The 27,148-nt window shown below is 40.8% G+C and overlaps 1 protein-coding gene across 2 annotated transcripts in view; it reads right to left on the bottom strand.

The window, feature by feature from the left end:
* Positions 1–3,252: 3,252 nt before the first annotated feature.
* LOC129665621 (ABC-type organic anion transporter ABCA8A-like) overlaps positions 3,253–27,148 on the bottom strand; it is a 76,569-nt gene continuing 52,673 nt past the window's right edge. Inside the window, exons 25-40 of one of the 2 annotated variants that reach the window (XM_055592407.1) lie at positions 26,366–26,479; positions 24,217–24,336; positions 23,320–23,388; positions 22,409–22,500; positions 20,239–20,359; positions 17,423–17,540; positions 15,084–15,175; positions 9,606–9,766; positions 9,067–9,142; positions 8,900–8,994; positions 8,175–8,294; positions 7,809–7,949; positions 6,192–6,271; positions 5,246–5,301; positions 4,694–4,839; positions 3,253–3,478 (exon numbers count right to left, since the gene is read on the bottom strand). In XM_055592407.1, coding sequence (XP_055448382.1) covers positions 4,741–4,839; positions 5,246–5,301; positions 6,192–6,271; positions 7,809–7,949; positions 8,175–8,294; positions 8,900–8,994; positions 9,067–9,142; positions 9,606–9,766; positions 15,084–15,175; positions 17,423–17,540; positions 20,239–20,359; positions 22,409–22,500; positions 23,320–23,388; positions 24,217–24,336; positions 26,366–26,479 — 1,554 coding nt within the window. In that variant the 3' untranslated portion in view covers positions 3,253–3,478; positions 4,694–4,740. Of the gene's footprint in view, positions 3,479–4,316; positions 4,840–5,245; positions 5,302–6,191; positions 6,272–7,808; positions 7,950–8,174; positions 8,295–8,899; positions 8,995–9,066; positions 9,143–9,605; positions 9,767–15,083; positions 15,176–17,422; positions 17,541–20,238; positions 20,360–22,408; positions 22,501–23,319; positions 23,389–24,216; positions 24,337–26,365; positions 26,480–27,148 lie in introns of those variants that run through there. The other variant, XM_055592406.1, reaches the window with a different exon arrangement.

Consider the following 27,148-nt stretch of genomic DNA (forward strand, 5'->3'; position numbering starts at 1 on the left):
AGAAAGAAAGAAAGAAAGAAAGAAAGAAAGAAAGAAAGAAAGAAAGAGCAGATCCCTCAGGGACATCAACAGAACAGGGCATAATATAATACCTTACATTAAAACTAGGCACAAATCCTCATCTCAAAGTTGGAAAAAGCAACCCAGTAGGAGGAAAAGCGTCCCAAGCACAGGCAAAAAAGTAAGAGACACCCACACTCTCACTGCTGGGAGTTTCACAGGAACACTGAGCTACATAACCATAACATATATGCAGAGCACCTTATCTCAGATCCATACAGGGTCTGTGTCTGTCACTCCATGAGCCCCTACGAGCCCTGCTTAGTTAGTCCTGTTGGCTGTGTTCCTCTGGTGTCCTCTACCATCTGACTTCCATTATTCTTCCTCCCACTCTTCTGCAGGGTTTCCCTGGCACAACTTAATGTTTGGCTGTGGGCCTCTGCATCTGCTCCCATAAGTTGCTGGTTAATTCCTCTCTTATGACAATTGCATTAGGCACCAATCTATGAGTATAGCAGAATTACATTAGGAACTGTTGACTCTTTTTTTTTTTTTCTGGCTAGTCGTGTTTGATTTTATCCTGGGTCTCTGAGCTGTCCTGCCTCTGGTTCCTGGAAATCCAGGCAGTGTCAGATGTGAATTCTCATGGTGTAGGCCTCAAGTTCTCAAATTGGACCAGTCATTGGCTGTCAGTTCCCACAAGTTCTGTGCCATCATTACCCTAGCACATCTTGCAGGCAGGACAGATTATAGGTTGAAGGTTTGTGGCTGGCTGATGACTCAGTCCCACTGCTAGGATCCCTACATGGCTATAAAAGATGGGCAGTTTGGACTCTGTGTCCCCCATTACTCGAAGGTTTTGTGAGAGTCATCCTTGTAGATTCCAGTGAGTTTCCACAGTACTAGCTTTCTACATCACACCCAAAAGCCCCCCCTTTCCAGTCATCTCTTCCAGCTCTCTCTTTTTCTCTCTCACCATCCCTACACCTCCTGTATAATCACTCCTGTTCACATTCCCACCTGCCCTCAGTCCACCTGCAAAATCTATTCTATTTTCCCTTACCAGGGAAATACATGTGTTCCCCCTTGATACTTTCTCTCTGAGTCGGTGGGTTACTTATAAGTAAGTATATAACCACGTTTGTCTTTCTGGGTCTCGATAACCTCACCCAGGATTATCCTTTCTAGTTCCATCCATCTGCCTGCAAATTTCAGGGTGTCATTGCTGTTAACAGCTGAATCATATTTCGCTGTGTAAATACACCGAATTATTTTATCCACCTTTCTGTTGAGGGACAACTAGGTTGTTTCCAGTTTCTGGTTTTTATGAACAAAGCTGCAATGAACATGGTTGAGCAAATGTCCTTGAGGTAGGATGGAGCGTCCTTTGGGTATATGCTTAAGAGTGATCTAGCTGGATTTGAGGTAGATCAATTCCTCATTTTCTGGGGAACCGCCATATTAATTTACAGTGGCTGTACAAGTTTGCACCACCACTAGGAATGGAGGAGTGCTTACTGCATCTCCTAGCCAGCATCAGCTGTCACTTGTGGTTTTGATATTAGCCATTCTGACAGTTGTAAGATGTGTTGAGATAATCTTTTTGTGCAGTCTCTGTATTATCCAAACGGTGACTTCTGTACCAGCACAGAGCTGAGTACTGTCCAGACTTTGGTACTGTTATTTTTGTGAGGCATCACATGTCTCAGTGTTTTGTAAACACACTTCCCTCACCTTCTGATTGGTTTTAAAAAGAGCTGTCGGCCTATAGGAAGAAAGGAGAGAAAAAGTGGGCAAAGATAAAAACTTGTAGAAGAATTGAGAGGTGCGAGATTCCCCAGACAGACATAGAGGAAGGAACAGTGCCAGGGCTGAGAGACTGGGAGGTAACAGGCCACAGGACAAACAGGGCTACAATAAATGAGTTAATTAATATATATAATACAGTTGGGAAGTAGCATAAGCTCAGGCCTGAGCAAGTAGTTTTGACTTGCATTTCTCTAATGGCTAGGGATGATAAACATTTAAGTTTCTTGGCCATTAAAGATTCCTCTGCTGAAAATTATCTGTTTAGATCTGTACCCCATTTTAAAAATTGGATTATTTGGTTTGTTAATATCCAGCTTCTTGAGTTCTTTATTGTGTTGGATATGAGCCCTTTGTCAGATGTGGAGGTGGTGAAGGTCTTTTCTCATTCCGTAGGTTGTCATTTTGCCATGTTGATGCTGTCCTTTGCCTTAAGGAAGCTTTTACGTCTCATAAGATGCCATTTATTGGTTCTTGTTCTTTGTGCCTGTGCTATTGGTGCACTGTTCAGGAAGTTGTCTTCTGTGACAATTCATTCAAGACTATTCCTCATTTTCTCTTCTATTAGGTTCAGCGTATCTGGTTTTACTTTTAGGTCTTTGATCCGCTTACATGAGTTTTGTGCAGGGTTATAGTAATTCAAGGTACTGAACAGTTTTGACTTTCAAACTTTTCTCTAAAACTTCATAAGACAGACTGTGAGAACACGGCCAAAGGAAAGACACATAGTGAACAATGCCTTAGGGCATGGTGGGAGAAACTCCAGGAAAAAAGGTAGAAGGCCTTTTACCTCAGGTGTATTTTATTCCCTGGATTGTTCTTGGATGTGATTCTGTGCCTCTTGTAATAAACATTTACAGTCAATGATAAGACATGTTCATCCTTGTTGGGTGTCAGAACATAGCTATAGAACACAATCTGGTCAGTGTTCTGAATCTGAAAATGGCCATTTGTTTTGCCTTTGTGCTTCCTTATATATAATCTATAGTATGTGCTGGCAATTGTGTTAAAACTGGTCTGTCCTGAAAAGGTTTTGGGAAAATGTTGTTCTGTTAATAATTACCATGTGCTTACTGATGTCCATTTACATGTTTTTTGACCATGCCTTTCTAAACTCAAACTGAAATAAAGTTGTCTACAGCATTAGATGGTAATACACATCATTGTGTCAAGTCCTCAGATCCAAGGTCTAGCAGACATGATCTGCACAGGTCAGCTGAAAATCGACAGCATACCTCCATAATTTGCCTGGATCTTAAGGATGCATGGATCTTATCTTTCATGTTCCCATAACAGCCCATAAAATCAATAGATTGTCTAGTTGAAAGTACTAAACTCCTCCCACAATTCTCCTGAAAACAACCTGGTCTATTTTGTCACAATAATATCTCATGAACCTAGTAGCAATTTCTATCACTGTGGTAAATGCCATGACCAAAAGCAACATTGGGAAGAAAGCATTTATTTCCTCTTAAAATTCTCCGGTCATACTCCATACTAACAGAAGTCAGAGCAGGAACTCAGAGCAGGAAGCTGAAGGCAGGAACTAAAGCAGAGGCTATGGAAGAATGCTTCTTGCTAGCTTGTTCCTCATATCTTGCTCAGCTATTTTTCTTATACCACTCAAGACCACCTTCCCAGGTGTGGCTTGTTTCCAGGTGGCTGGATCCTCCTACATTAATCAGTAATCAAGAAAATGTCATACAGTTATATACAAGCCAATTTTATAAAAAATATTTTCAGTTAGGACTCCTTCTTTCCACATGTGTCTAGGTTTGTGTCAGGTTGACAAAAAACAGCCAACACAGGGTTTTATACAAATTAATCAGTCATTGAAGCAAAGCAACAACTCACAGAATGGGAGAAAATATTTACCAGCTCTTCATTTGTTGTAAAATTAATATCATTGATATATAAAGGACTAAAAGATAATCTAACCTATAAGCAATCTAATCCAATAAGTAAAGAATTTGCCTAGCCATTCCTCAAAAGAAAAAATATAAGTAGTTAGTAAATATAGAAACAGTTTCAAATTTTGTCTTATGGGAGCTAAAAACCAAGCTACAATGAGAATCTATTTAATCCTACCTAGAGTAGCTATTATTAAGTTGCTAATGAAAATGTAGAAAAAAGGCAATGATTATCCTGTACTGGTGGAAATGTATATTTATAATAAAGGCACTATGAAAAGCAGAACAGAAATTCTCCCCAAACCAAAAGTATCCCTGTCATAAGATCTACTTCTTCCAGTCTTGCATGTACGTCTAAAATAGGTAAGTCAACATTAAAAAGAATTACATGCATATTCATGTTTATTGTGGTACTATTCAGAATACTCAAAATATAGAATCATCCTAAAAAACCATCAACAAATGAAGGTATAAAGAAACTTAATATCTATATACAATGAAGTATCGGTAACCTGTAATAGAGAAGGAAATCCTGTCATCTGAAGAAAAATATATGGAATTGGAGGGCACCATGTTGAACAAAATAAGCCAGACACAAACTCAAGAAGTACGAGCTTTCTGTTATATGTAGAAATACACAAAACACAATATGGGAAGTAGGACATAAAGGATGCTGAAGGGGACTGAGGGAAGAATGGTGAGAAAGGACAGAAACGAGGGCTGATATCCTTTATGCACAATACATACCTGTACTGAAATGTCACAGTTAAACTCATTAATGAATACAATTAATGTGTTTTAAAATGGTGATAATATAAAGAGAATTTGTAGAGAATGAGCTAGGTCCATGGCTCTTATTATGATCTTAATCCCATTCATAAGAACAGTATACTCATGGTGTAATCAGCACCTTCTATCTCCATGGTCAAATGATTTACTCATTGATAATGGATATGTAGCACTGAAGATAACATTACTTTATGCTACTAGATGGGAAAAACATCCATAGCTTAAAGCTTTTGTGTTAAGCTTCTTCCTGTGGGAGGAGCTTCCACTTCACTGAAGGATCTAGTTCCTCCTCAAAAACATCCAGCTCCTGCTCCTTGGAGAGCTCCAGGAAGACCTGGGAGAATGAGAGAGAGATCACATTGCTTTTCTTTTTCATGTGCTATCATTTCAGGTAATGGCCAACTTTATTCAGAACATCAAACAGTTTCTACTCTGATGCCTGGAAGAGTAAGTGTACAATCACAAGGGCAAGATGCATGTGGTTGGCTAGCTGCATGTGGCAGAAAAAAAAACTTGATTTTTTCTGTAGAGGCACATAGACAAATAACAGTAGCCAATTTAATGAGTAATCTGAAGTACGTTCACTCCTATCTGCCACAACAGGGAAGGAGCATGAAAACACATCCCAAGAACAACAACTCCATGGTTTTGAAGAAACTTAGGTCCCAAGGCTCTCCTCTTGTCTGAATCCAAAGGGCACGTGTTTAATCTTTGTGAACGGAACCCTGAAGTTGACCCACCTGTTCCAGGGTGGACTGTGAGAGGCTGTACTCCTCCAGGTCAAAGCTCTGTTTAACTGCAGAAGAATAACCATGAGTCAGGACTCCAGGATGTTAAGTCTTGTATATTTACTGAGTTGTCACTGATCACAAAGAGCAGCAAAGAGATAACCTCAAAGGTTATCTAACAAGGACGTGTGCAGGGCTATTTTTAGTAAAAAAACAAAACAAAAAACAAAATAGAGGAAATGTGACAGCAATGTTAATCTTAAGAATAGCGTGAAGGATCCCATGTTCCAGAAAGTTTAGGTGCTGAATTTAGACAATGGAAAGAAGATGAATCAAGACATTTTTGGATGTAGACAGCAGAAGCCAGAAGATATCTATGGAACAGGAGGGCAGGCGACATGCAAGTGAAAATGTCATTGAACAGTACAAGCAAAGAGCACCTGCAATAAGTAAGACAAACAGACAGTTAAAGCCAAAAGGTGGACAACACAGCACTCTGCCAAAAGGGTGCATACAGGGCGTTTGAACTGACATTGAAGCCCACCAGTGAATGAAGGATTATTCAGATTTACAGTGAAATTTATAGGTTATAATTGGCTTGAGCCAGTAAGTACAATTTACTTTAAATTTATACACCTTCAATATGATCACTAAAGTGAAATATATTTTAGAGCTAAAATAATGTAACCTTCAAAGTATAATGAGTTTTGTCTTATTTTTGTACTTTCTTATGTGCAAAGTAAAAAAAAAAAAAAAAAAAAAAAAGTAAAAGTAAAACCAACAATCCTTGCCATGAGCATGCGCGCACAGAAGTACCTTACCTCTTTTGTTTTCTCCTGCATCTCAAAACGAACTTTGAAGGTTCATGATCAACACAGAATGCTCTAATTCTATTTCTCACCACTGTGGGCTCTGCAATTACTTGTTCTCAGAGTCTCATCTCTAGCTAGACTCTTACCAGTCTCTAATTTGAAGAAGGCTTGGGATAAAGGTTGCACGTCTTCCCTGGGCAGTTTGTAGACCATCAGAGAAGAGTATCTGGGAAGAAAGAAAGGCTACGTTGGTGTCTAAGTGTGTAGGTCAATGTCTATGGCATCCTCTACGTTTCTTTTTATAAATAACACGTGAATAAATAATACGTGAATCTCTGAAAGTGTGCTCACTCAGGCAGGCCAGGTGACAAGAAGGAAAGTAGGAAAAGAAAAATAAGAAAAATAATGGGTTCAGTATCTAAGGCTCCTTGGAGGGACTCATGTAGGGCCAGTCTAAGCAACATTTAGAGACTGGTCTTTTCCACCCAGTCTCAATCGGGAACTTAGGCTTCTTACACTTCCTCACAGCTTCCTAGAATTTCCAAACTGGGGAGGAATCTACCTATTCAGTACAGAGTCCACATTCAGGCACTTCCTCCTTCAACTCTCAATGCTATTCTCATGCAAAGGGGATTCTGAGAGCAAATCCTGAGGAAATGAAACCCAAGTTTTCTTCAGAAGGCCCAGAGTTTATCAGTTGCTGCCCAGGTACACATTTGACTACCTATTGTCGGCACATAATCGGAACAGATTGGTTTCATCTCAAAGGATTTATTTTCTTTCACTTATTTCACCAATAGCGTTTATTGATCATGCCTTTGAGATAGTTTATATAGAATTTGGGCTTTTGTAAACAAGGAATAAAAATCTTACACTCTTGTCCTGTCATCAGCCAACTCTGTCATTATGACCTCACTTGTGCTTGTATGAAGCTGCTCCTATTCTCTTTAGGTGTTGGATGGACCAACACATCTGGAGCAGGAACAGGAATTATGAAAGCACAGGACAAGTGTGGGAGGGGTACCTGTGAGCATGCTCAGATTGCCATCACTGCAAAGCAGAGTCTCCTCACTGATAAGTAGGGAAGTGACAACTCCAACTCTCACCCGAGAATGTTGATTTGCTTAAAACAGTACCTACTGTCTTAAAGATCAGAATGACAAGTGGATAACTCAAGACCAGGACAGAACCTGCCACAGGAGTCACACACATGTGACCTCAGATTCACCAGCATCCCTCTGTTCTCTAGTATGCTTCTAATAGTACCCACAATTCAGTGATCTCTTCGAGATCTTCTTACAGTGTAAACATGGCCTACAATGTCTACCAAGCTAAACAAACTTCAGGGGAGAGTGGATGTACTTTGCCAGATCAAAAACAGGAACTGTGGACTGGGGAGATGACTCAGCCAGGAAAAGTGCCTGCCATGTAAGGGTGAAGACTTAAGTTCATAAGTTCAGAACTCACAAAAACTGGATGTGGCTAAGCGTGTCTGTAATTCCAGCACTGGTTGGGGAGGTAGGAGAGAGATGGACAGAAACAAGCTTATCCCCAGAGCAGCCAGTGTAGCCAAATATTGAACTCAGGCTCAGTCAAAGATACTGTGACATTGTCTCAAACAATGATAGAGAATGATACCAGAAGGCAAGGGACACTGACTTCTGGCCTAAGGTGTGTGTGTGTGTGTGTGTGTGTGTGTGTGTGTGTGTGTGTGTCTGTCTGTCTACACACACACACACACACACACCAGAAACTGTGTTTACCTTTCCTGCCGAGCAGCCTGGGGGAAAAGCCTCATGATCTCCGTGTTGAGGAGCTCCACCTGCAAAGGGTTCTTCACCTTCATCTCCAGCAGATATTCTTTGCCAAATTTGCTCTTCAGGTGTTGGATGGACCCAATACATCTGGAGCAGAAATAGGAATTACAAAGCCTCAAGACAAATGTGGGAAGGGGCCCTATGAGCATGCTCAGATTGCCACTCTGTCACCACAAACAAATCAGCGTCTCCTCGCTGTTAACTAGGGAATTGGCAACTCCAACTCTCACCCGCGAATGTTGATTTGCTTAAAAGCAAATGTGTTTCCCCTGATAATCACAGTGATGGGGTGGGATGGAAACAGGCACCTACCTCAGCCTTCCAGACACCATGATGGCCACGCGGTCACACACAGCCTCAGCCTCTGCCATGTAATGTGTGGTCAGGAGGGCACCCCTCTCTGTGTTTGTAAAGATGGCTTGGATAGCCTGCCTATTAAGGTCAAGAGAAGAACTGCAATGAATAGAAGTCCTCTGTGTTCCAGGGTATTTGATCACACGGTGAAACGTGATTGCTTCTGGGATGTCTACAGAGGAGGAAGGTCAACTGGATACTTTCTCCGACTCTCTGAGCTAGAGAGTCCAGCCTCTGGCTCCCAAGTCTTTATTGGTAAAATCGAATGATTGAGGTTTTTGTTAAAAAAAACAAAACAAAACTGATTTTTCTGGGCATTATAAAGAGTACTAAGCAAGTTGGAGTCACGGGGAAAGAGAACTCTCAAGTGAGTTTCTAAAGAAACTCTGGTGATGCGTCAGGGGCTGTCCTGAGAAAACAGGTAGTAGAAAGATGCTTGAAAGAAAACATTCTGAGTAGAAAGGAACTGCTTATGAGACCAATCAAGGATTGAAATCTCTGAAGCTTATTTTTCCTTCAATGACCTTTGTTGTAAACCATCAGGAAATGTTTGTTTTCTCCCAAAATACTGTTTCTTAGGGATATGGGTGATGTTGGCCACATTTTTGCTTGTCTAACAATATTGATGAAATCATGAACTCCCCACCACCTGTGGCGCAGCCTGGATGGCAGCAGCTCCTCACCACATTTGCTGCTGCCCCTCAGGGTCCATCCCGGTCGAAGGCTCATCCAGAAGCACCACAGACGGGTTCCCCAGGATGCTCAGCACGAAGCAGAGCTGCAACAAGAGGGATGGGTCATGTGGCACCAGCCTGGTGTGTGCTTAGGGCCGCAGCGAGCCCTTCCCCACCTTTCTCTTCACTCCCTCAGACAGGGTCTTCACAGGAGACTTCAGCTGGTCCTGCAGCTTGAGCGCATCCGCCAACCTGAAGAGAGACAGTGGAGTGTCACCGTCTGCTCCATGTGAAGGGAGATGATGGGAGGATGGGGCAGTGGGCCTGGCCAAGATGAAGAAGTAGGGCCCAAGCAGGCAGCTCAAGAAATATGCTGACACATTAAACAGGGTCAATTGGATAAAGGCTGTGATTCCCCACCCCCAACCGAAAGAGATAGACTTACCTCTTTTAATACAGTCTGTACAATGTTCAAATACTTTTGAAATTTAGTTTATACTTAACTGTTAAGGAAACTCAATCATTTACCGTTGAATACTAACTATTTCCCCTCCATCCTTAAAATGAAAAAGTGAAGAAACTGCGGGAAGTTTCCTGCAGCTCACCTAGTTAAGCAATAGGACCTCCTATCCCACATTTTCTGTGAATGTGGCCACCTCCAGCCTTCTTCCCATCACCTGGGTCCAGAAGCAAACAGATGCAGACCCCTGCGTACCTCGCAATGGCCACTGTGGCATCACTTTTGTTCATCCCCTTTATGGCAGCAAACAGCTCCAGGTGTTCCCTCACCGTCAGGTTGGACCACAGAGCATTCTCCTGAGGACAGTACCCCAGGAACCCCAGGGTGTCCCCTCTGCTGTTCCCTTTCAGCAACACCTACAAATAAAAGGTCGCTGTCAGGGCTCAAACTCTGTGCTGTTCCCCAAATTATGAAGCATTCATCCAGAGAGTGAATAGACAAACTCAAGTGTGTGCAAAGATGTCCTGTTATCTTATACCAGAGAATGACCCACAGGAAAAAATGCAAATAAAAACCAAGGTGAGAAGCTGGAGAAATGGCTCGGCAAAGTGCTTGCTGTATATGCATCAGGACCCAAATCCTGTCACCAACATCCACATTACAGGTGTAGTGTACAAGTACAGTGTAATCCCAAAGCTGTGTAGACAGTGACAGAAAGACCCCTGGGACTTGATGACCAGCTGATCTCTGCCCATAAGTAAACCCAAATTTACTGGAAGACAGTTTCAGGTGGCTGAAGATCAAGAGGTTGATCTGACATCAACCTCTTGGCTAGACCTGAATGCGCACATGTGCCCATATATGAATATGTACACACACACACACACACACACACACACACACACAACAATGAGATATCACTTTGCATTAGTTAGTTAGGCTACTGTCAAAAAGAGGGAAGTTAAGGTGATGAGGGTGGAGAGAAAATAGAACTATTGTGCTCAGTTGATGCAAATGCTTATTAGTATAATCAGTTATGGAAAATGGTGTGTTGTCTCCTTGGGGAGAGGGAGGGGACATGGCTGAGGTATGATCTGGAAAGCCTAATTCCTGGTATGTTTCTAAAGGGATTGAAAGGTGTGGGGTTTTTTTTTTCTTTTCTTTTCTTTCCTTTTATTTTCTTTCTTTCTTTTTTAACCAAGATGACACTTTCAGCTCTGTGTTGCTTATTGCACTATTTGCAATAGAGAAGATGAAATCAACCAAATATCCACTAAAGGATGAGTGGATTTTTAGATGTGGTAGTATAGAAACAACACGATACTATTCAGCCTTTAAGATGTGAGGGCCTCCTTTTGTCTGTGACAACACAAATGGACCTAGAAAATATGTTCTGCTTTGCTTTCTCTTGCTGTGATAGAACTCTGACTAAAGGAAGAAAGGGTTTATTTGGGCTTGTGCTTCCAGACCATAGTCCATTCTTGAGGGAAGTCAAGGCAGGAACTCAATATGGGAACCTGGAGGCAGTAACTGGAGCAGAAACCATGGAGGAGTGCTGCTTACTGGCTTATTTTTCCCTTGCTTGTCTGTTATGTTTCTTATATAGCCCAGACCCACCTGCCCAAATGTGGTATTGCCCATGGTGGTCTGGGCTTTCTTCATCAATTAGCAATCAAGAAAATGCTCTACAGATGTACCCATGGTACAAGCTGATGGTTGCAATTCTCGGTTGAGATTTCCTCTTCTCTCGTATGTCTGGGTCTGTGTCAAGTTGACAAAAAACTAAACTATGACAATGTGGCATGTAAAATAAAGCAGGCACAGAAGACAGACACTTCCTGACTTCATTACTATGCACATGCCTCATTTAAATAAGTTGAACTTGCAGCAATAGAAAGTAGAGTGAAGCCAGGTTCTGTGGCGCATGCCTGTAATCCCAGAATTTGGGTAGGCAGAGGCAGGCAGATCTCTCTGAATTTAAGGCCGTCCTGGTCTACAAATACCCAAGGGTACACAGAGAAACCCTTACTCAGAAAAGCAAAAAAAGAAAGAAAAGAAAAGAAAAGAAAAGAGAAAAGGAAAGGAAAGGAAAAGAAAAGAAAAGGAAACAAAAGAAAAGAAAAGAAAAGAAAGACAGGGCTGGAGAAAATGGCTCAGCTGTTAAAGAGTAGGCTCACGACCAAAAGTAAGAAGTAAGTAGAATGATGGACTCCAGGGATTGAAAGAAAGGGCGTAAAGAGAAGGGGAAGATGTTGATCCAAATCAGCAGTTTCATTTATACAGGCCAAGTGGGCTCTAGTATTTACTACACAGAATAATGACTATAACAAGCACACAGTACAAACGTGATGTGATTGAATCATTCCCCTTGTAAGCATATCAGAACATCTGCACCGTACAACATGAAGATGTTCAAATGTAATGTCATTTAAAAGTTTTTAAAGGTCAATATTTTAAACTTAGTGTGTGTATGCTTGTTTGAGTGTGTGTGAGTGTGGACACATGAATGCCACAGTGTGTGTAAAGATAAAAGCATCACCTCAAGTATTAGCCCTAACCCTCCACCTCATCCAAGATAAGGCCTCTTGTTTGCCACTTTGTACTCCAGGATAGCTGACCTGTGAGCTTTCAAGCATTCTTCTTTCTGCCTTCCATTCTGTAGTATGAACACTGGGATTACACTCTATAGAGCCCAGCTACATGGGTGTTCTGGGTACACAGACTCAAGGTCCTCATGCTGTGTGGCAAGTACTTTACCCACTGAGCCATCTCTCATGCCCTAATAATTTTTATTTATTTGTAAGCGTGTGTGTGTGTGCGCGCACATTTGTTAGTTAGCCAGACGACAATCTAGAGTATCATTCTTAATCACTGTCCACACTGTCTTTGCTTTGTTTGTGTTACATGTGCTTGTGTGTACTGTATGTATGTTTTCATGTGTGTGTGTGCTTGTGGAGGCCAGTCAGTGTTGGGTGACTTCCTCAATTGCTCTTCAACTGTTTGTTTGTTTGTTTGTTTGTAGCAAGATCACTCACTGAGCCTGGGATCATTGATTCAGCTTGGCTCTTTAGACAGTGAGCTCAAGAGACCCATCAGTCTCTTCCTTCCCATTGATAGGATGACTGATGCTCACTGCCATGCTCAGCCCCTTGTGTGAGTACTGGGACCTGAACCCAGGTCCTCATATTTGCACAGCAAGCCCTTTGCTACCTGAGCTCTCTTTTGAAACCCTACTTTATTTTTTAAGACAGGGTCTCTCATTGATCTGGAGTTCACCAAATAGGCAAGGTAAGCTGGCTAGCAAGTCCCAGGGATGTGCCAGGCTTTCCCCCTAGCTAATTATGTTTTGAAAATAAAAAGACAAATGAAACTGTATCAGACTTATTGCATCTTAGCATCATGGCTGAGGTCTCAAGATGTTTTTACATCATAACAAAGTACCTTAACGTAATTGTACAACATGGCAACTTTATTTTGATGTAGTCATGCCTTAAGCTTTATTGTGATAGTTGTTATTTGACCATTCTGTTTCTGAGACCAGCGACAAGTTGGCAAACAATGAAGCTTTATACGCATGCTTTTCTACCCCTGCTACTCCAAGACATGCCTTACTGAATCTGTACAGATTTTAGTCTGATTGTGTACGTTCTGAAGTTTGTGAATTGGTAATAGCTGTTCATGAGAATGAGTAAATAAGAGATTTTGGTTTAAACATTTCTATTCAAGATGGAGCCGTAGCAAGCATGCTCAAATTATAAGGGTTATTTAAGGTATCATTAATGGATTGTGTGGTCCAATAAACAGAATTTGTCAATATTTTCATAATGATTACTATGATGAATAGCATTTTTTCTCTGTACACTCATGGGGAAAAGGGCAGTTTAAAAGCATTCCTGGATGCCTTCTGAGAATCTGTGTTTATAGTCAGAGATCAGCGCTACTCTCAGCCTTAGTAGTGGAAGGAGATTCACAACTGGTGCCGGCACTAAGGGATTGTTAAGTGCTCAGACTTAAATGGAATATCCGTGTCACCCCCCTCCAAGGCTCAGGGGACATAGAAAAACAAGAAGCAAAAGTAATGTACACGTCATAGGATGGAGCAGAGTGCCGTGAACTCCTGAATATGGTGCGGGCTTTGCACTCATGACCTCATGGGCGCTGCAGCTGCAGCTTCACAAGACCTACATACGATTGGACCAGTCAACGTCTCATCATGGATGGCAGGGAAGCTCAGGACGTCCGAGGGACGACTGGCAGTTAAAAGTAGTTAGGAAGGTCTATCAGTTTCCTCGGTGGCGTATGGCACCGCCATATCCGCTGGGATCGGCGAGAGTCATGAAGCCAGCACAGCTGCCTGACACAGTTCCAGCAAGGCCGAGAGGATTGCTACAATCCTTGTTCTTCTATCTGTAACTTTGGGGGCTTGGTTTCTGCAAGTTGTGTTATAGGAGACTTGTGCATTATGATTCCATTTATGTCTATTCCTGGGGAAATTTATGTCTCAGTGTTTTTAGGAAAATCCTAAAATTAACTTCATCTGGCCATTATTTGGAAGTTTTCCTTATGCCCTGGAAATCATCAAGAACAGATAAGCACAGAGCTAGATGAGACCATTACTCCGGGAATCTTCTTGGAGTTTCTGCACCTGAACTAACTCAAACAGCATAATTGGTGCAGGGTAAACAGAGACAATTGGCAAACCTTGACTGGCCAGAAGACTAGGTTACAGACTCAAGGTCTCTTTTGATTATAGGCTTAGAGGTCTCTAAACGTACAGTTTAAAGATGGGGGTCAAACAGGGAACACTCCTGAAGGAATAAAACTCAGCAAATAAGATAGAGTGACAAAAATAAACTTTTTCTACTTTATAGCATAGATGATAATAGTAAAAGAAGTTAGGTATTAATATTTGCTACCCATAAAAAGACCGATTCAGATATTTTCTGTTTATCTAAAAAGCTTTCAAACAGCAAACACTGCCAGCCTAGGAGCAGGCTGTCATTTATTTACTTTTGAGGAGACTTTTTTTTTTCAGATTCTTTAAATTGGAGTTATACAGCTGACAATAATAATAGAATCTGTTCTGTTCATATTCCCTAATTGTAACCAAACTTATAACCCTGGACATGCAATGGAAAACCAAATACATACTCTGTACCACTTGGATAATTATTAGTCATCTTTGTTCTGTGAAACTTGTATAAATAAAGAAGCACCTGGTTGCTAGTAAGTCAGAGCCACAGGAATGGCCTGACTGCTAGAAAGTCAAAGCAGCTAAATTCCCCTGACCATGACTTGACTCACTCCCTAGACGCCTTGTCTCCTTATCTCCTCAGTGGCTGCCCTGTGAGGGGTGGCAGAGGCCACTGATGGCTGCTCCTGCTCCAGTAAATAATCCCTAGCCCATGCAAATGCAAGCATCCCTAAGAGAATTTAATGGGTCACAAAAAGACTATAAAGTAGGAGGAAAACTTTTGGGAAATAAAAAGGGTCTCAATGTGGGGGTGCGGACAGGAAAAAATAACCAGTACTGGATATAATAAAAATTCATTACATAAACAGATGAAATTATCAAAAAAAATTGAAAGCATCTCCATTGGGTAATTATTAGTATCTGCATCACTTAAAGTGAGAATTTGTTTCTAATTCAGTATAATATTATTAAAACCTTTAATAATAACGTTTTTCAAGTTGTCGTCTGGGGGTTGTTGGGGTTATCTCTCATCTACCTACCTGTCCAGCACTTGGATTTGTTTCTCCAGTTATCATCTTAATGGATGTGCTTTTACCAGCTCCATTGTGTCCCAATAATCCCACAACCTCACCTGAGAAAAAGAAGACACATTCGTAACGATGGTGACTATTGCAAGTCTCACTGTATGATAAGTGCTATGTTATGGGCCTTAAATACAATTTTATATTTTAATTGTCGTGTTTGGTGAAAGGCCCTGAATGAAACAGGTGTAAAAGAATCATGAGGGGCTGGAGAGATGGCTCAGCAATTGAGGGAGCTCTTATAGAGGACCTAAGCTTGGTTCTTAGTAGCCATAGCAGGCTTCTTATAACCTCTTAAACTCCACCTCCAGGGGCTCTGGTACTCATGTTCAGACATAATGAAAGACTACGTATTACAAACCCTTAGAAAACATCCTACTTCTTTTTTTATTTTTCTTTTTCAAACATCATATTTCGTGGGGAAAACTAAAAACCTGGTTCTAATATCAAGAAAAGGATTGGGTGTCCACTTTTATCACCCTTCTTCCATATAGTACTAAAAATTTCAGCCACAGCAATTATACAATCAAATCATCCCTGTTTGCCAATAATATGATTCTACACATAGGAATTCGTTTTTAAGATCCATATCAAGATGAGAGTAGCAAGATTGGAAATCAGCATACAAAATAGGTAGCTTTTCCTTTCACTTCAAATTTATTTTATTTTATTTGAATGAGTGTGTGGCCTTCACTTATTCCTGTGCATCACATGAGCGCTCGGTTCCAGCAGAGGTCAGAAGAGGGTGTCAGATGCCCCAGAACTGGAATTACTGACGGCCATGAGCTGCCATGTGGGCGCTGGCACCCAAATGCAGACCCTTTGCAAGGGCGACAGGCCTTAAACGCTGAACCGCCTCTCTAGCGCCAGGAGACACCAATATACATCAATATGAACACACCGAGGAAGAACCCCGTTCTCAACAAGTACAAAGATACATGGCAATAAGTCTAAGCGGGTGAAAAAGAAATTCTCTGTCCACGTTGTGTAAGGATGAAACAAGGAGTCTGGAGGTAAACTACCAAAGTGACCATAGAGATGGTCTCATGTTAGTGGTTAGCTACATCCTTCCAAAAGATGTCATTTCTCAGAAGAGGAGAGTGAAGGTGTGGGGTTGGGGGATTGCGGCACAAGTGGGGAGTGCCAATCAGAATGGCCTTGGACTCCTCAGTCATGCTTTTTGAATTGTAGTGCAGAGTGAGTGATGAGAGAGGATGAGGTCTCGCCGTCAAAGACTTGCAGGCTGAGCTTTGAGCGTGTCTCAGTCTGGAAAGCATATGCCTCATATTTTGATTTAATTTTGAAATGGAACCAGCCTTCACCTATGAGAGTGAGTACAGTGTCTGTGTTTCAGAGTGGCATTTATCCATGGAGGGACTCTCTAAAATGTAATCTATCTCATTTTTCTTAGGTTACATATTTTTTAAAATTTTTATTTTAAAAACAGTATATCCCTAGAGTTTTAATAATGTCAGTAGGAGTTGAAGACATGACATCATTGCTGTAAACAAGGAAAGAAAGTATAAAATTCAGACCTGCAAAATAGAAAGAAAGAAAGTTAAAGAATAACAGAGAAGGAAAAGAAGATACTGAAAAATGAAACAAACAATGAAGTGAAAACTGAAGAGGGGCTACCAGATACTGGACAGATGCTGGACACAGTGCAGAGTGGAAGGTCAGGGAGAAGTTGGGTGGCTGGACATGGTCGGTATACCTCATTTGCGTGCGTGGGGATGTCGGGACAAGTTCCACTAATTTGTACAGTTAATATGTATTATATATTTATATATATATAACGGTAGGGGGTGGGGTGATGACTGTGAAGACACTGAAAAGAGATGGAAATACTTGGCCGGAGTCAGAGGATGAGGAGTGACTAGGTCATACAGTGTCAGATGGAGGAGGTGCTGGGGGGTGGGGGGAGACACAGAAGTTGGCAAATAGGCTCCTCTTACCCTGTGGCCAAGATATCAGGTTGGAATAGCAGATTCTAGGTCAGTCCCCTGGTAAACAGTATTGATTGTTAGAAGAGCGACAGCACCGAGAGAACAGGAAAAATGTATTCTAAGTTTTCAATTTTGTTGTCATTCAACAACGACAACAAAAGCCTGTGATTTTCATGTCAGTGTGACTGTGCCCCTTACTCAAAGGAAAAATCATTCCCATCAAAGAAGAAACAGTGAAGGCCACTGTGCTGTGGAGAGAAGAAACAGAACAGCCTGGTAGCATGCAGACCCAGGAGAACAGGGACTCTATAGAGTTTGGAGGATGTTCCTGAGCCAGAACCCATGTCCAACCTTTTCGAACACAGAAAGAGATATTTCTCGTTGCTATCTTCTTCTTGCCCTTAAAGATGAAGCATCTCTTCTTTCCCCTGTACTCCTTGCGGAGACAGCTGGCAATGATGGCTGGCTTCTGCAAACAAGTCAAGCAGGTGAGTGATAGTTGGAGGTGCAAATCTAAATGCAGCCTCTCAAAACCAACGTGCAGCCTTGGTGTTCCTAGTTATTCTTAGTCAGGACAGCTACAATCCATGTCATCTCACTGATGCCCAATAAACAGGTATTTTCTATTTCCCAGAACTTTCTTTGCACTAACACAGAAGTGCAGCAAGAAGTAATTTTCTTATGTTTTAGTAATATTTCAAGAAAATATTTTGAAACACATCTGCAAATTTTACCCAAAACCCATTAATTAAGAATTCAATAATGTTTCAAAATAATATGATTGCATTATTGTTTTACAGTTAAGGATGAATTGCTAGCCTTCAAAGACACTTGATTTCACACATTACTGGCTTTCTTTAGTTCACTGAAGAAAAAAAATCTAAAAAGTAAAATAAAATAATACAGAAACAAGTTTAATAAAGCCTCTCATTTGCCTTTTGATCTAAAGTGCTAATCCTTTCCTTATTGTTCTATACACTGCAGAACATCTTGAATATTATTTTGTGAGTAGGTAGTGAGTGTATCAGTTTGGGAATGTTGTTAGAGAAAAAAAAAAAAAACCCAAACCAAACAAATAAATAAATCATGGTCAAGAGACCAGAATCTCTGAACATTCCAGTTGGGCTAAGTCAATTGGTCAAGAGCTCACCCCTGGGAAGCTGGGTTCATCTTAAGCCATGCTACAGAGATAAGTGTAACATTTAGCTCTTTCATGAGATGCTGTCCTCCCCCTGACATCCCCAGAACCCTTACCTCTACAGGGCCTTACAGGCTGCAGCTGTGTGAGGGCCCTGCCTTATTTTCTGAGTTGTTCAGAAAAGTATAACTTCTCTTTTTATTCCTTCTATCTCTCTTCTAAGCATGCATTCCTTAACTTAACACTTTCGGCTTTCCTCCCAACACTTTTCCTTGCGCTTTCTCTAAAACCTTCTCCCTGCAATATGGAGGCTCATCCACCATGTGTCTGATCTCCAGGCAAGCGTAAAACGGCATGAGTTCTTCCTTCTTCCCTCCATTCTCCTTTTCTGCCTATGTGCTGTGTTTTTACAGTTTGCCTGCCCTTGGGTGTTTTCTTTTAAAACATGAAAAAAATTGTCTTTAAGTTTTTGTTTGGCCCCATCTTAAATTATTTTAGTGATGTGCCTGAGAACCCCGCTTCCACTGCATCAGAACTGTTCAGAGTGTAATTTTGACAAGGGAACCTAGTAGTTAAATGCAGTGTTTGAAAAAGCCCCAAAGGGTTACTGCTTCTTTTTTTATTACATTTTTATTTTTATATTAATTACAGTTTATTCACTTTGTATCCCAGCTTTAGCCTCTCCCTCATCCCCTCCCAGCCCCACCCTCCCTACCTCATCTGCTCCCATGACCCTCTTCAAGTCCACTGATAGGGAGGTCCTCCTCCCCTTCCATCTGACCCTAGCTTATCAGGTCTCATTAGAACTGGCTGCACTGTCTTCCTCTGTGGCCTGGCAAGGCTACTCACCCACTGGGGGAGGTGATCAAAGAGCCAGCCACTGAGTTCATGTCAGAGACGGTCCTTGTTCCACTTACTAGGGTACCCACTTGGATACTGAGCTGCCATGGGCTACATCTGAGCAGGGGTTCTAGGTTATCTCCATGAATGGTTCTTGTTTGGAGTATCAGTCTCATAAAAGACCCCTGGGTCCAGATATTTTGGTTCTGTTGCTCTCCTTGTGGAGCATCTGTCCTCTCCAGATCTTACTATCTCCCCCTTCTTTCCTAAGATTCCCTGCACTCTGCCCAAAGTTTGGTTATGAGTCTCAGCATCTGCTTTGGTACACTGTTGGGTAGAGTCTTTCAAAGGCCCTCTGTGGTAGGCTCCTGTCCTGTTCCCTGTTTTTTCCCTCCTCCAATATCCATCCCGTTTGTCTTTCTGAGTGAGGCTTAATCATCTTACCCCGGGTCCTCCTTCTTGCTTAGCTTCTTTATTTGAGTGTACAGATTTTGGTATGTTTATCCTATATTATATGTCTTATAACCCTTATTAGTGAGAGTTACTGCTTTTAATGCAAGAAATAAAAAAAAAACCCCACTGGGATAGCCTACAGGGTGTTTAATTATAGAACACTAAATAAAGAAACTTGCATAATATCTGAGAAACCCAGAAAGCGTGGGTTCTCCAACGACAGCTTCATGAAAGAACAGTAAAAGACATCACAGTGGTGGCTATTTCCAACAGTAAAAGATTTAGCTGCAAATTTGAAGACTGAACTCATATTTCAAATATATCACAAGACTTTTCCCTTTTAAAGGGATAGTCAAGACAGCTCTGTGACCTGGCTTACACTCATGTATTATCAGAGCTCATGGAACTGGCTTGACAAAAAAAAAAAAAAAAAAAAATCTAAGCATGAACAAAATAGTCAGACTGAATATCTTTCTACCTCACATTTTCAACCAGGACCAAGTGCAGTAATATTTTTACCAAGAACACAAATGTCCTGAAGATTAAGACTGCCGGTGTCTGAGCATGAGATCAAGTCAATGGCCAGTCACAGTGTGTTCAGGAAAAAGTGCTCATTTCTTTCAGGAGGCCCTGTGGAGCAGCTGAAGAGCTCCTCATTTTAAAGTGGAACGCTTGCACAGGCCTTAACTGCACACAGGTGAGACACTTCTGCAGCTACCTGCTTCACAACATTTACCTCATGGAAGTCCGCTGAAGTCAAGGCATTTGCTGTCCGTGCTCTTTCCTGACGCACATCTTCATCTTCCTCTTCTGGTTCTTCTGGATTGTTAAGTACACGACCTTTTCTTGAAGAAATTCTATGAACAAAGCAACCCATTAGTGGCTGATCCTTGGGGTCCATGGCTGTATCAAGATCAGTTTTATCCTCTACATTGGAGTAGACTGGATGAACAATAAATCTTTAGGACATCCATCTTTTGTGGGTAAATCCGTTTTCCTCCCACTCCAACAATTCCTGGTCAGAGTCACCAAGTGAATTGGTCATTGCTTCTTGGCTATAGTCAGTTCTCTTTATTATGGAGACATTGTTGTTGTTTTTTTAAACCTCAACAAACAGCTTTATATTCATAGTTTAGCAAATAAATTTAATATCAATCTTTATGGAATAAGCACTCTGGGAATAAAATAAACACAAATTATGGACATTGTCAAACTGTTTTTAGATTGATGGACCAGAATGCTCAGAATCACTTCTAGCTACGGGGATAGGCACAGCCCCTTCTTTGGGATGTGTCAGAGGAAACCTTACCTCTCCATTCCAGCTCACACTTTTATGACAAGACAATTACTTTTGGGTCTCTTCCTCCCTCCCTCCTTCCTTCCCTCTCTCCCTCCCTCCCTCCCTCCCTTCCTTCCTTCCTCCTCTCTTCCTCCCTTCCTTATGGCTGTCATAGGTGATGTGTCAAAGCTTAATTCTTCTATCCAACCTTCTAAAACAAAGATGGCACTTTGTTTTATGGGAATAGAATGGACAACCATTATATGGGAGTAGGGTGGCCAACAGAAGAGCTCTGAGACCCAAGATTTGTGGTGGCAAAACTGGTAGATCCCAGGCAAGCAGAAAATCTTTTTATGGGCTTGTTTGTTTTTACATTTGTTTAGTTTTGTTTAGTTTTGTGTGGGGGGAAAGAAATAACAGCTTTCAAGAGTTTGTTCTCTCCTTCCCCAAGAGTTTGTTCTATAGCACCTGGGGCTTGAACTCAGGTCGTCTGTCTTGATGGAAGGTGCTTTTTATCCATTCAGCTATCCCACTCTTGCACACAAGTGATGATTCCCAAATGTAGATGCCAAAAATGATCGAAGATCCCAAAGGACTAATATGTGTTCTTGAGTCTTGTATAGAACATACTTACTTTTAAGCTTCCTGGATACCTAATTCCATTTCTTTTTCTTTTATAGGTTGATAAAAAAAAAAAAAACATGCCTATGACATACTGGCTAGTCTTTATCTGCAAAAGTGTTACTGTTGCTTTTATAACCTTCTTCCCCTTTTAACTCTGTGGTTCTTTTTGGATTGACCGCATTCTTTCAGCTGTCCAGGGCCAAAAAAAAACTGTCATTGAAACTAAGCTTATTGTATGTGATGGTTCTCAGGGTTCCCTTGCACACCCTAACAGATGAAGTCCTGGATTTCCTATGTTTCTGGTGTGTTAGACCTGTCTTGATCATAGTACCACAACCGTCCTGTAGAACCAGAACCCATGTTCTGATCACTGTGTATATTTTTCTATAACTGTCTCTTCATCATAACCTAATGGACAAGGTTTCCATGAGAGTTTGTGTGTTGCCTTTATATAAAATCATTCAACAGGCAGAGTGCAGGGAGTCTTATGGCAGGAGGGAATAGAAGTACATGGAGGAGAGAGGAGATCCACAAAGATAACAACAAAGCTAAAAAATCTGAGTCTAAGGGGTCCTGCAGAGACTAATATACCAACCAAGGACAATGCATGGAGAGGACCTAGAGCCCCTGCTCAGATATAGCCCATAGGCATCTCAGTCTCCATTTAGACTCCCGAGTAAGGGGAGCCTCTGTCATGAATTCAGTTGCATGCCCTTTGATAACATTCCCCTGGCAATGCAACCTAGCCAGGCCACAGAGGAAGAGGATCCAGGCAGTCTTGATGAGACTTGATGAGCTAGGGGCAAATGGCAGGAGAGAAGAACGCCCCCTTTCAGTAGAGTAGGGGAAGGGAGTAGGGGGTAGAGGGACTGAAGGTGGGACTGGGAGGAGTTGAGGGAGGGGACTACAATAGGGATATACAATGAATAAATTGTAAAGAATTTAAAAAAAAATAAATAAATCATTCAACCAAAGAACATGAAACCATTTGATTCCCCCAAACCTAAAGACAGGATCCATTCTCATTGTTTTCATTCCAAACTTGCTTTCCAGGAATCGAAGAATAACTACGAAGATGGCAAAATGAAGAAAAGGCTAGGGAAAAGAGACATTTTCAATTAGAAATACCAAATGCTAATATCAGAAGTAAACTGCCAAACCTCAGCCCTGCACAGATATACAGGACAGAATGACTAACATGGCAAGAACTAGCCATTCATCTGCTTACAGAATAAGTCAAATTCAACATTTCATTGTCCAGAAACACTGCAAGGGCTTACCCTGCACTACATTGTATTATACATTGAACTTCACTTATAATTAGGTCATATCTTTATTTGCTGTGAGTGCGTTATATCTGTAGGTGTGTGTGGAGGTCAGAGGATAAAACCAGGTGTCTTTCGCAATCACTCCCCAGTTTATTAACTGAGCCTACATCTCCCACTTGAACCCAGACTTTGTTAGCTCTGCCAGTCTAGCTTGCCAGCCAGACTAGGTGACCCCTACCTCTCCTTTAGTGATGTCATGCCCACCCAGCATTTGAGTGAAAAATGGAGGTCTACACCCCAGTCCTGACTCTTTCATAGCAAGCATTTTATCCATTGAGCCATATCTCCAACCTCTACTATGTTTTTAGAATTGGAAGGTGCAATTTATTTTGTTACTGTACTGTTTGTAAAATAATAAAAAAGGCTCTTAGAAGCATATTTTACTTTCCTGAGACTTAGTTAATATAAAGCATCTTAATTTTCAGACTTTAGCTAAAGATGTCAATCCATGATAGAACATGTGTGACAGGTACAAATCCTGTGTTTGAAGACTTTTCCCCCAAAATATGATCAAGAAAGCGCCCTGGCATCATTTATTTCAGGGTCTCTCTGCGCGCAGTAACATTTAGACGGGAGGGATACTTACTACGACGAACAACAGAAAGGAATATTTCTTTTCTGGACCTAGATCCATCATTTCATCAAACTGACTCCTCTGCAAAAGGAAGAACAAAATAAATACGAAGTTCTGTAATTTATAGATTTTATGCAAACATGTTTGGGCTATTGGTCAACTCTACTAGTCTAATATTTCCCCAGGTTTCCCACGGGCACGAATGAAGCGCTAGTTGTGAAACATGTAGCGAGGGGCTGCTGTTCTTCTCATGGCCGGGGAGCCCTGCGGCTTTTCTCTGCATGGTTGATGTTTCATGGTCAGTTACTGAGAGAACCCAGGAACAGAGGGGACAGACTTTCTCCCAGAGTTTCCCCTCATGTACCCTCTGCCCTTTGGTGACGCTCCCCTCTTTCCCATGATCCTCCACTGGAAGATTAGAATGTCTAAGAAGTGAAGCAATAATAACTTTCAGGGAATAATCTGGTCTGTGGGTAAAGGGGGAATTTACTGCTGCTGTATCAGCGCTAGTTAGAGTGTATCAAATGCAAAAATGTAGCATCAGAATTGACACATATATTAGCACCTTAAAGCCTTGAGCATCAGGGACTAGGAGAGAATTTTATATGCACTGCTGTGGCTGAGAATGTCCACAGATTTTATTAGTGTCAATGTTTTTTTTTGTTTGTTTTGTTTTTTTGTTTTGTTTATTTTTGTACTGTCCACTACCCATGTCTGAAAGAAAGAAAAGCAAAGGCTAAATTTTCACTTGTAGGTAAAAGGGACTGTGGACTCCCCTCAGGCAAAAATCTTCATAGTTCAATTAAGAATGATCTATATTTTTCAGTCTTCAGCATATATATTTTGTAGCTCAAGACAAAAGTGGCCTTCTATTTTGAGGCACTTTCCCAAATGTCGCACACGCCTTACCTCAAAGTGTATTAATGTGCAGCCCGCCAGCGTAACAGGTGGAACGAAAGCAGTGAGACAAAACACTGCGAGATCTCGAAGGAACTCAATAAGCATAACCCCTGTAGAAAATAGAGTGGCCTAGAAGAAAATGAAATACATGTTTTTAGTTGCTTTCTAAAAGGCAATGCAAAGGCTAAGGTACAGCTCACCAGTGAAGAGCATGTGTTGCTTTTACAGAGGACCTGAGTTTAACTCCCTGCACCCATGTCAACCAGTTCACACCTCCCTGTAGCCAGCTCCAAGAAATACAAAACTTTTCTTCTGGCATCTTTCCTTGTGAACACACACACACACATGCAGACATGCACACAGACACACGCACACACACTCACAAATAAAAATAAATCTTAAAACGAAAAACTTAATTCATTTTTAATTTATTCTAATCTGATTTCCGTTTTCATAAACCATGTTAAGATTGACATCATCGCAAACATTTTTCCTAGACTTAGCTAAAAGCATTTGTCTCAACTCTAGAAATTCGACAAAGTTGGACAAATATAGGATCTGAAGCACAGATTAACGTTTCCTTGTCCAGGTTTAATTACAAAAATAAAATTGCTTTGATGTTGTCTAGGGAGCTAATAAATAAACTATAGGCAATAATCAAAGAAAATTAATTTAAAATCAAACAGAAGCAAAAATTTTAAGAGTTTTCTCTCAAATATAAGAGAAATATGTCATTAGTAGCATTGGAACCAAGAGAACGGACATCACCGGTGCAAACGACATCACGGCCTCATATTTTCCTATCTAAAGCATGGCAAAACTTTTCCAGAAGGTTCTGTGCTTCCCTTCAGTTCATTCTGATGTCAGAGCGCTGTTTCTAAAAATCGTCTCTGACTGTATCTTGAACCTTCTAGGTTTTCCCATGAGAAAACATGAACTCTTTCAGGATAACCGGTGGCCATGTCATGTAAGGTGGCCCATGATGCTAGCCACAATTTTCCTCTCAACTAGGTCCCTTCCTGTGCCCAGCTTTCTACTGAATGCAGGTTCTACTGTTTCATAGGACAAGCCTGGCTTTCTCCTCTTTTAGTTTTTTCACCTATTTGCCTTGTTTTCTAAAGAAGAAGAGCATATCTTTAGAAAAATGTGGTCACTGGGAAATCTTAGTTTTTACTTTCATGAATTTATCTCTGCTTTGTATATGCTTTGATGGTTTTTATTATCCAATCCTGTGGATCTATCTCTATATCTGATTTTGTTATTCTGTGTAATAATTTATATAACTTATTATAATTTTATTAATCTGTATAAAGTGAGAACGTGAGTAGTGTGTCAGATAGAGATACAAATTTGAGGCTGAAGTGTCAAGCCCTCCAGTGTCTCAAGTACAGAATACTGGGGGGGAAAGTCAGTTCTCATTCAACTCAATAGAAACAGAGACTATATGATCTGTACGTTTTTTTCCCTCAACAATCTCAAATTCTGGTGCACTGAGAAAAATCAAGTATTTGTTAGATAGTAATGTAATTGAGACATTAAAAAATTAATGTTAGAATAAATACACATAAGTTACATACATTCCCCTTCTAAGTTTAGAAAAAGATTTTAATATGTGATTCATAACAAGGAATTTCTTAATAATCAAATTTTAGTTTTAGATTTTTAAATTAACAGAATTTATAGTCTTCTGAAAATTTCATGACCTTTGACCTAAGTTAATTCTTTTTCCAAAAAGGAATTTCAAAACAATATCTAGGTTTGATTTATGATCCTACAACTAGTTCTGTTGCCTTTAAAGAGAGTGAGATGAAAATAGAGAAACCATTTTAGTGCATATTTTATACATATGGATACGTATCCCCATAACTATATCATAATTTTTTTTCAGAAAAATACATGTAAAATATTTTAAAGTATAATTGGTTTATCTTACAACAATTAAAAATATTTTTTGAGACAGGATTTCTCTGTGTTGCCTTGGCTGTCCTAGTCTTGCTTTGTAGACCAGGCTGGCCTCAAACTCAGAGATCTGGCTGCCTCTGCCTCCACAAGGGCTGGGATTATAGGCGTGCACCACTGTGCCCAGCCAACTAAAAAATATTTTAAAGTGTTAGTTCTTAACCTCACCATAAAATTAAAAAACAGTAAATATACTTACAATATAGAAGCAAAGTGACCAAATACCACTATTTTTCCTCCCCTTGCGATTAACGAATGAAATCACATAGGTCATAGAGCACATTGACATGGCGTAACCACCGACATAGAGAATCTGAAATCAGTAGGAACACGGGAATGAATGTTGTGACCCAAGAAAACCCTTGAATGTGCCAATGTCATGAAACAGCAGTTTTATGTTTCTTCGTCTATAGTGATTAAAATCTCACAGAAAGGGTAAAGTGGGCAGCCTGGCATTCTCACTTCTCAGCCGAAACACCATAAAACGCAAACAACCGGGAGAGGCAACTTCATCCGTTTTCCATAGGCAAAAGTTTACACAGAGTAACTGACGCAAAAGGCGGCAACTTTGAAATGATCAGAATGCCTTGATGTGTTCTGAATGCTCTTGGCCTACCACACCCCCCACTTGGGTTTTTGCTATCACTTAACTAGAGTTTTTGTTTTTGTTTTTTTTGGGGGGGGGCATGACAAAAATATGCAACCAGTGTTAATGAATCTCACAAGCAAAACAGTCAACGGGAGCCAGGCATGGTGGCACACATTTTCAGTCTTAGCACTCAAGGGGCTTTCCATGATTTCAAAGCCAGCTAAAATTACTAGGACCACATAATTAGACCCTGCCCACAAAGAGAGAGAGAGAGAGAGAGAGAGAGAGAGAGAGAGAGAGATAAGAAAGAAAGAAAGAAAGAAAGAAAGAAAGAAAGGAAAGAAAGGAAAGAAAGAAAGAAAGAAAGAAAGAAAGAAAGAAAGAAAGAAAGAA

The sequence above is a fragment of the Psammomys obesus genome, unplaced genomic scaffold, assembly GCF_907164565.1.
Source record: "Psammomys obesus unplaced genomic scaffold, mPsaObe1.curated_primary_1811, whole genome shotgun sequence".
NCBI lineage: Eukaryota > Metazoa > Chordata > Mammalia > Rodentia > Muridae > Psammomys > Psammomys obesus.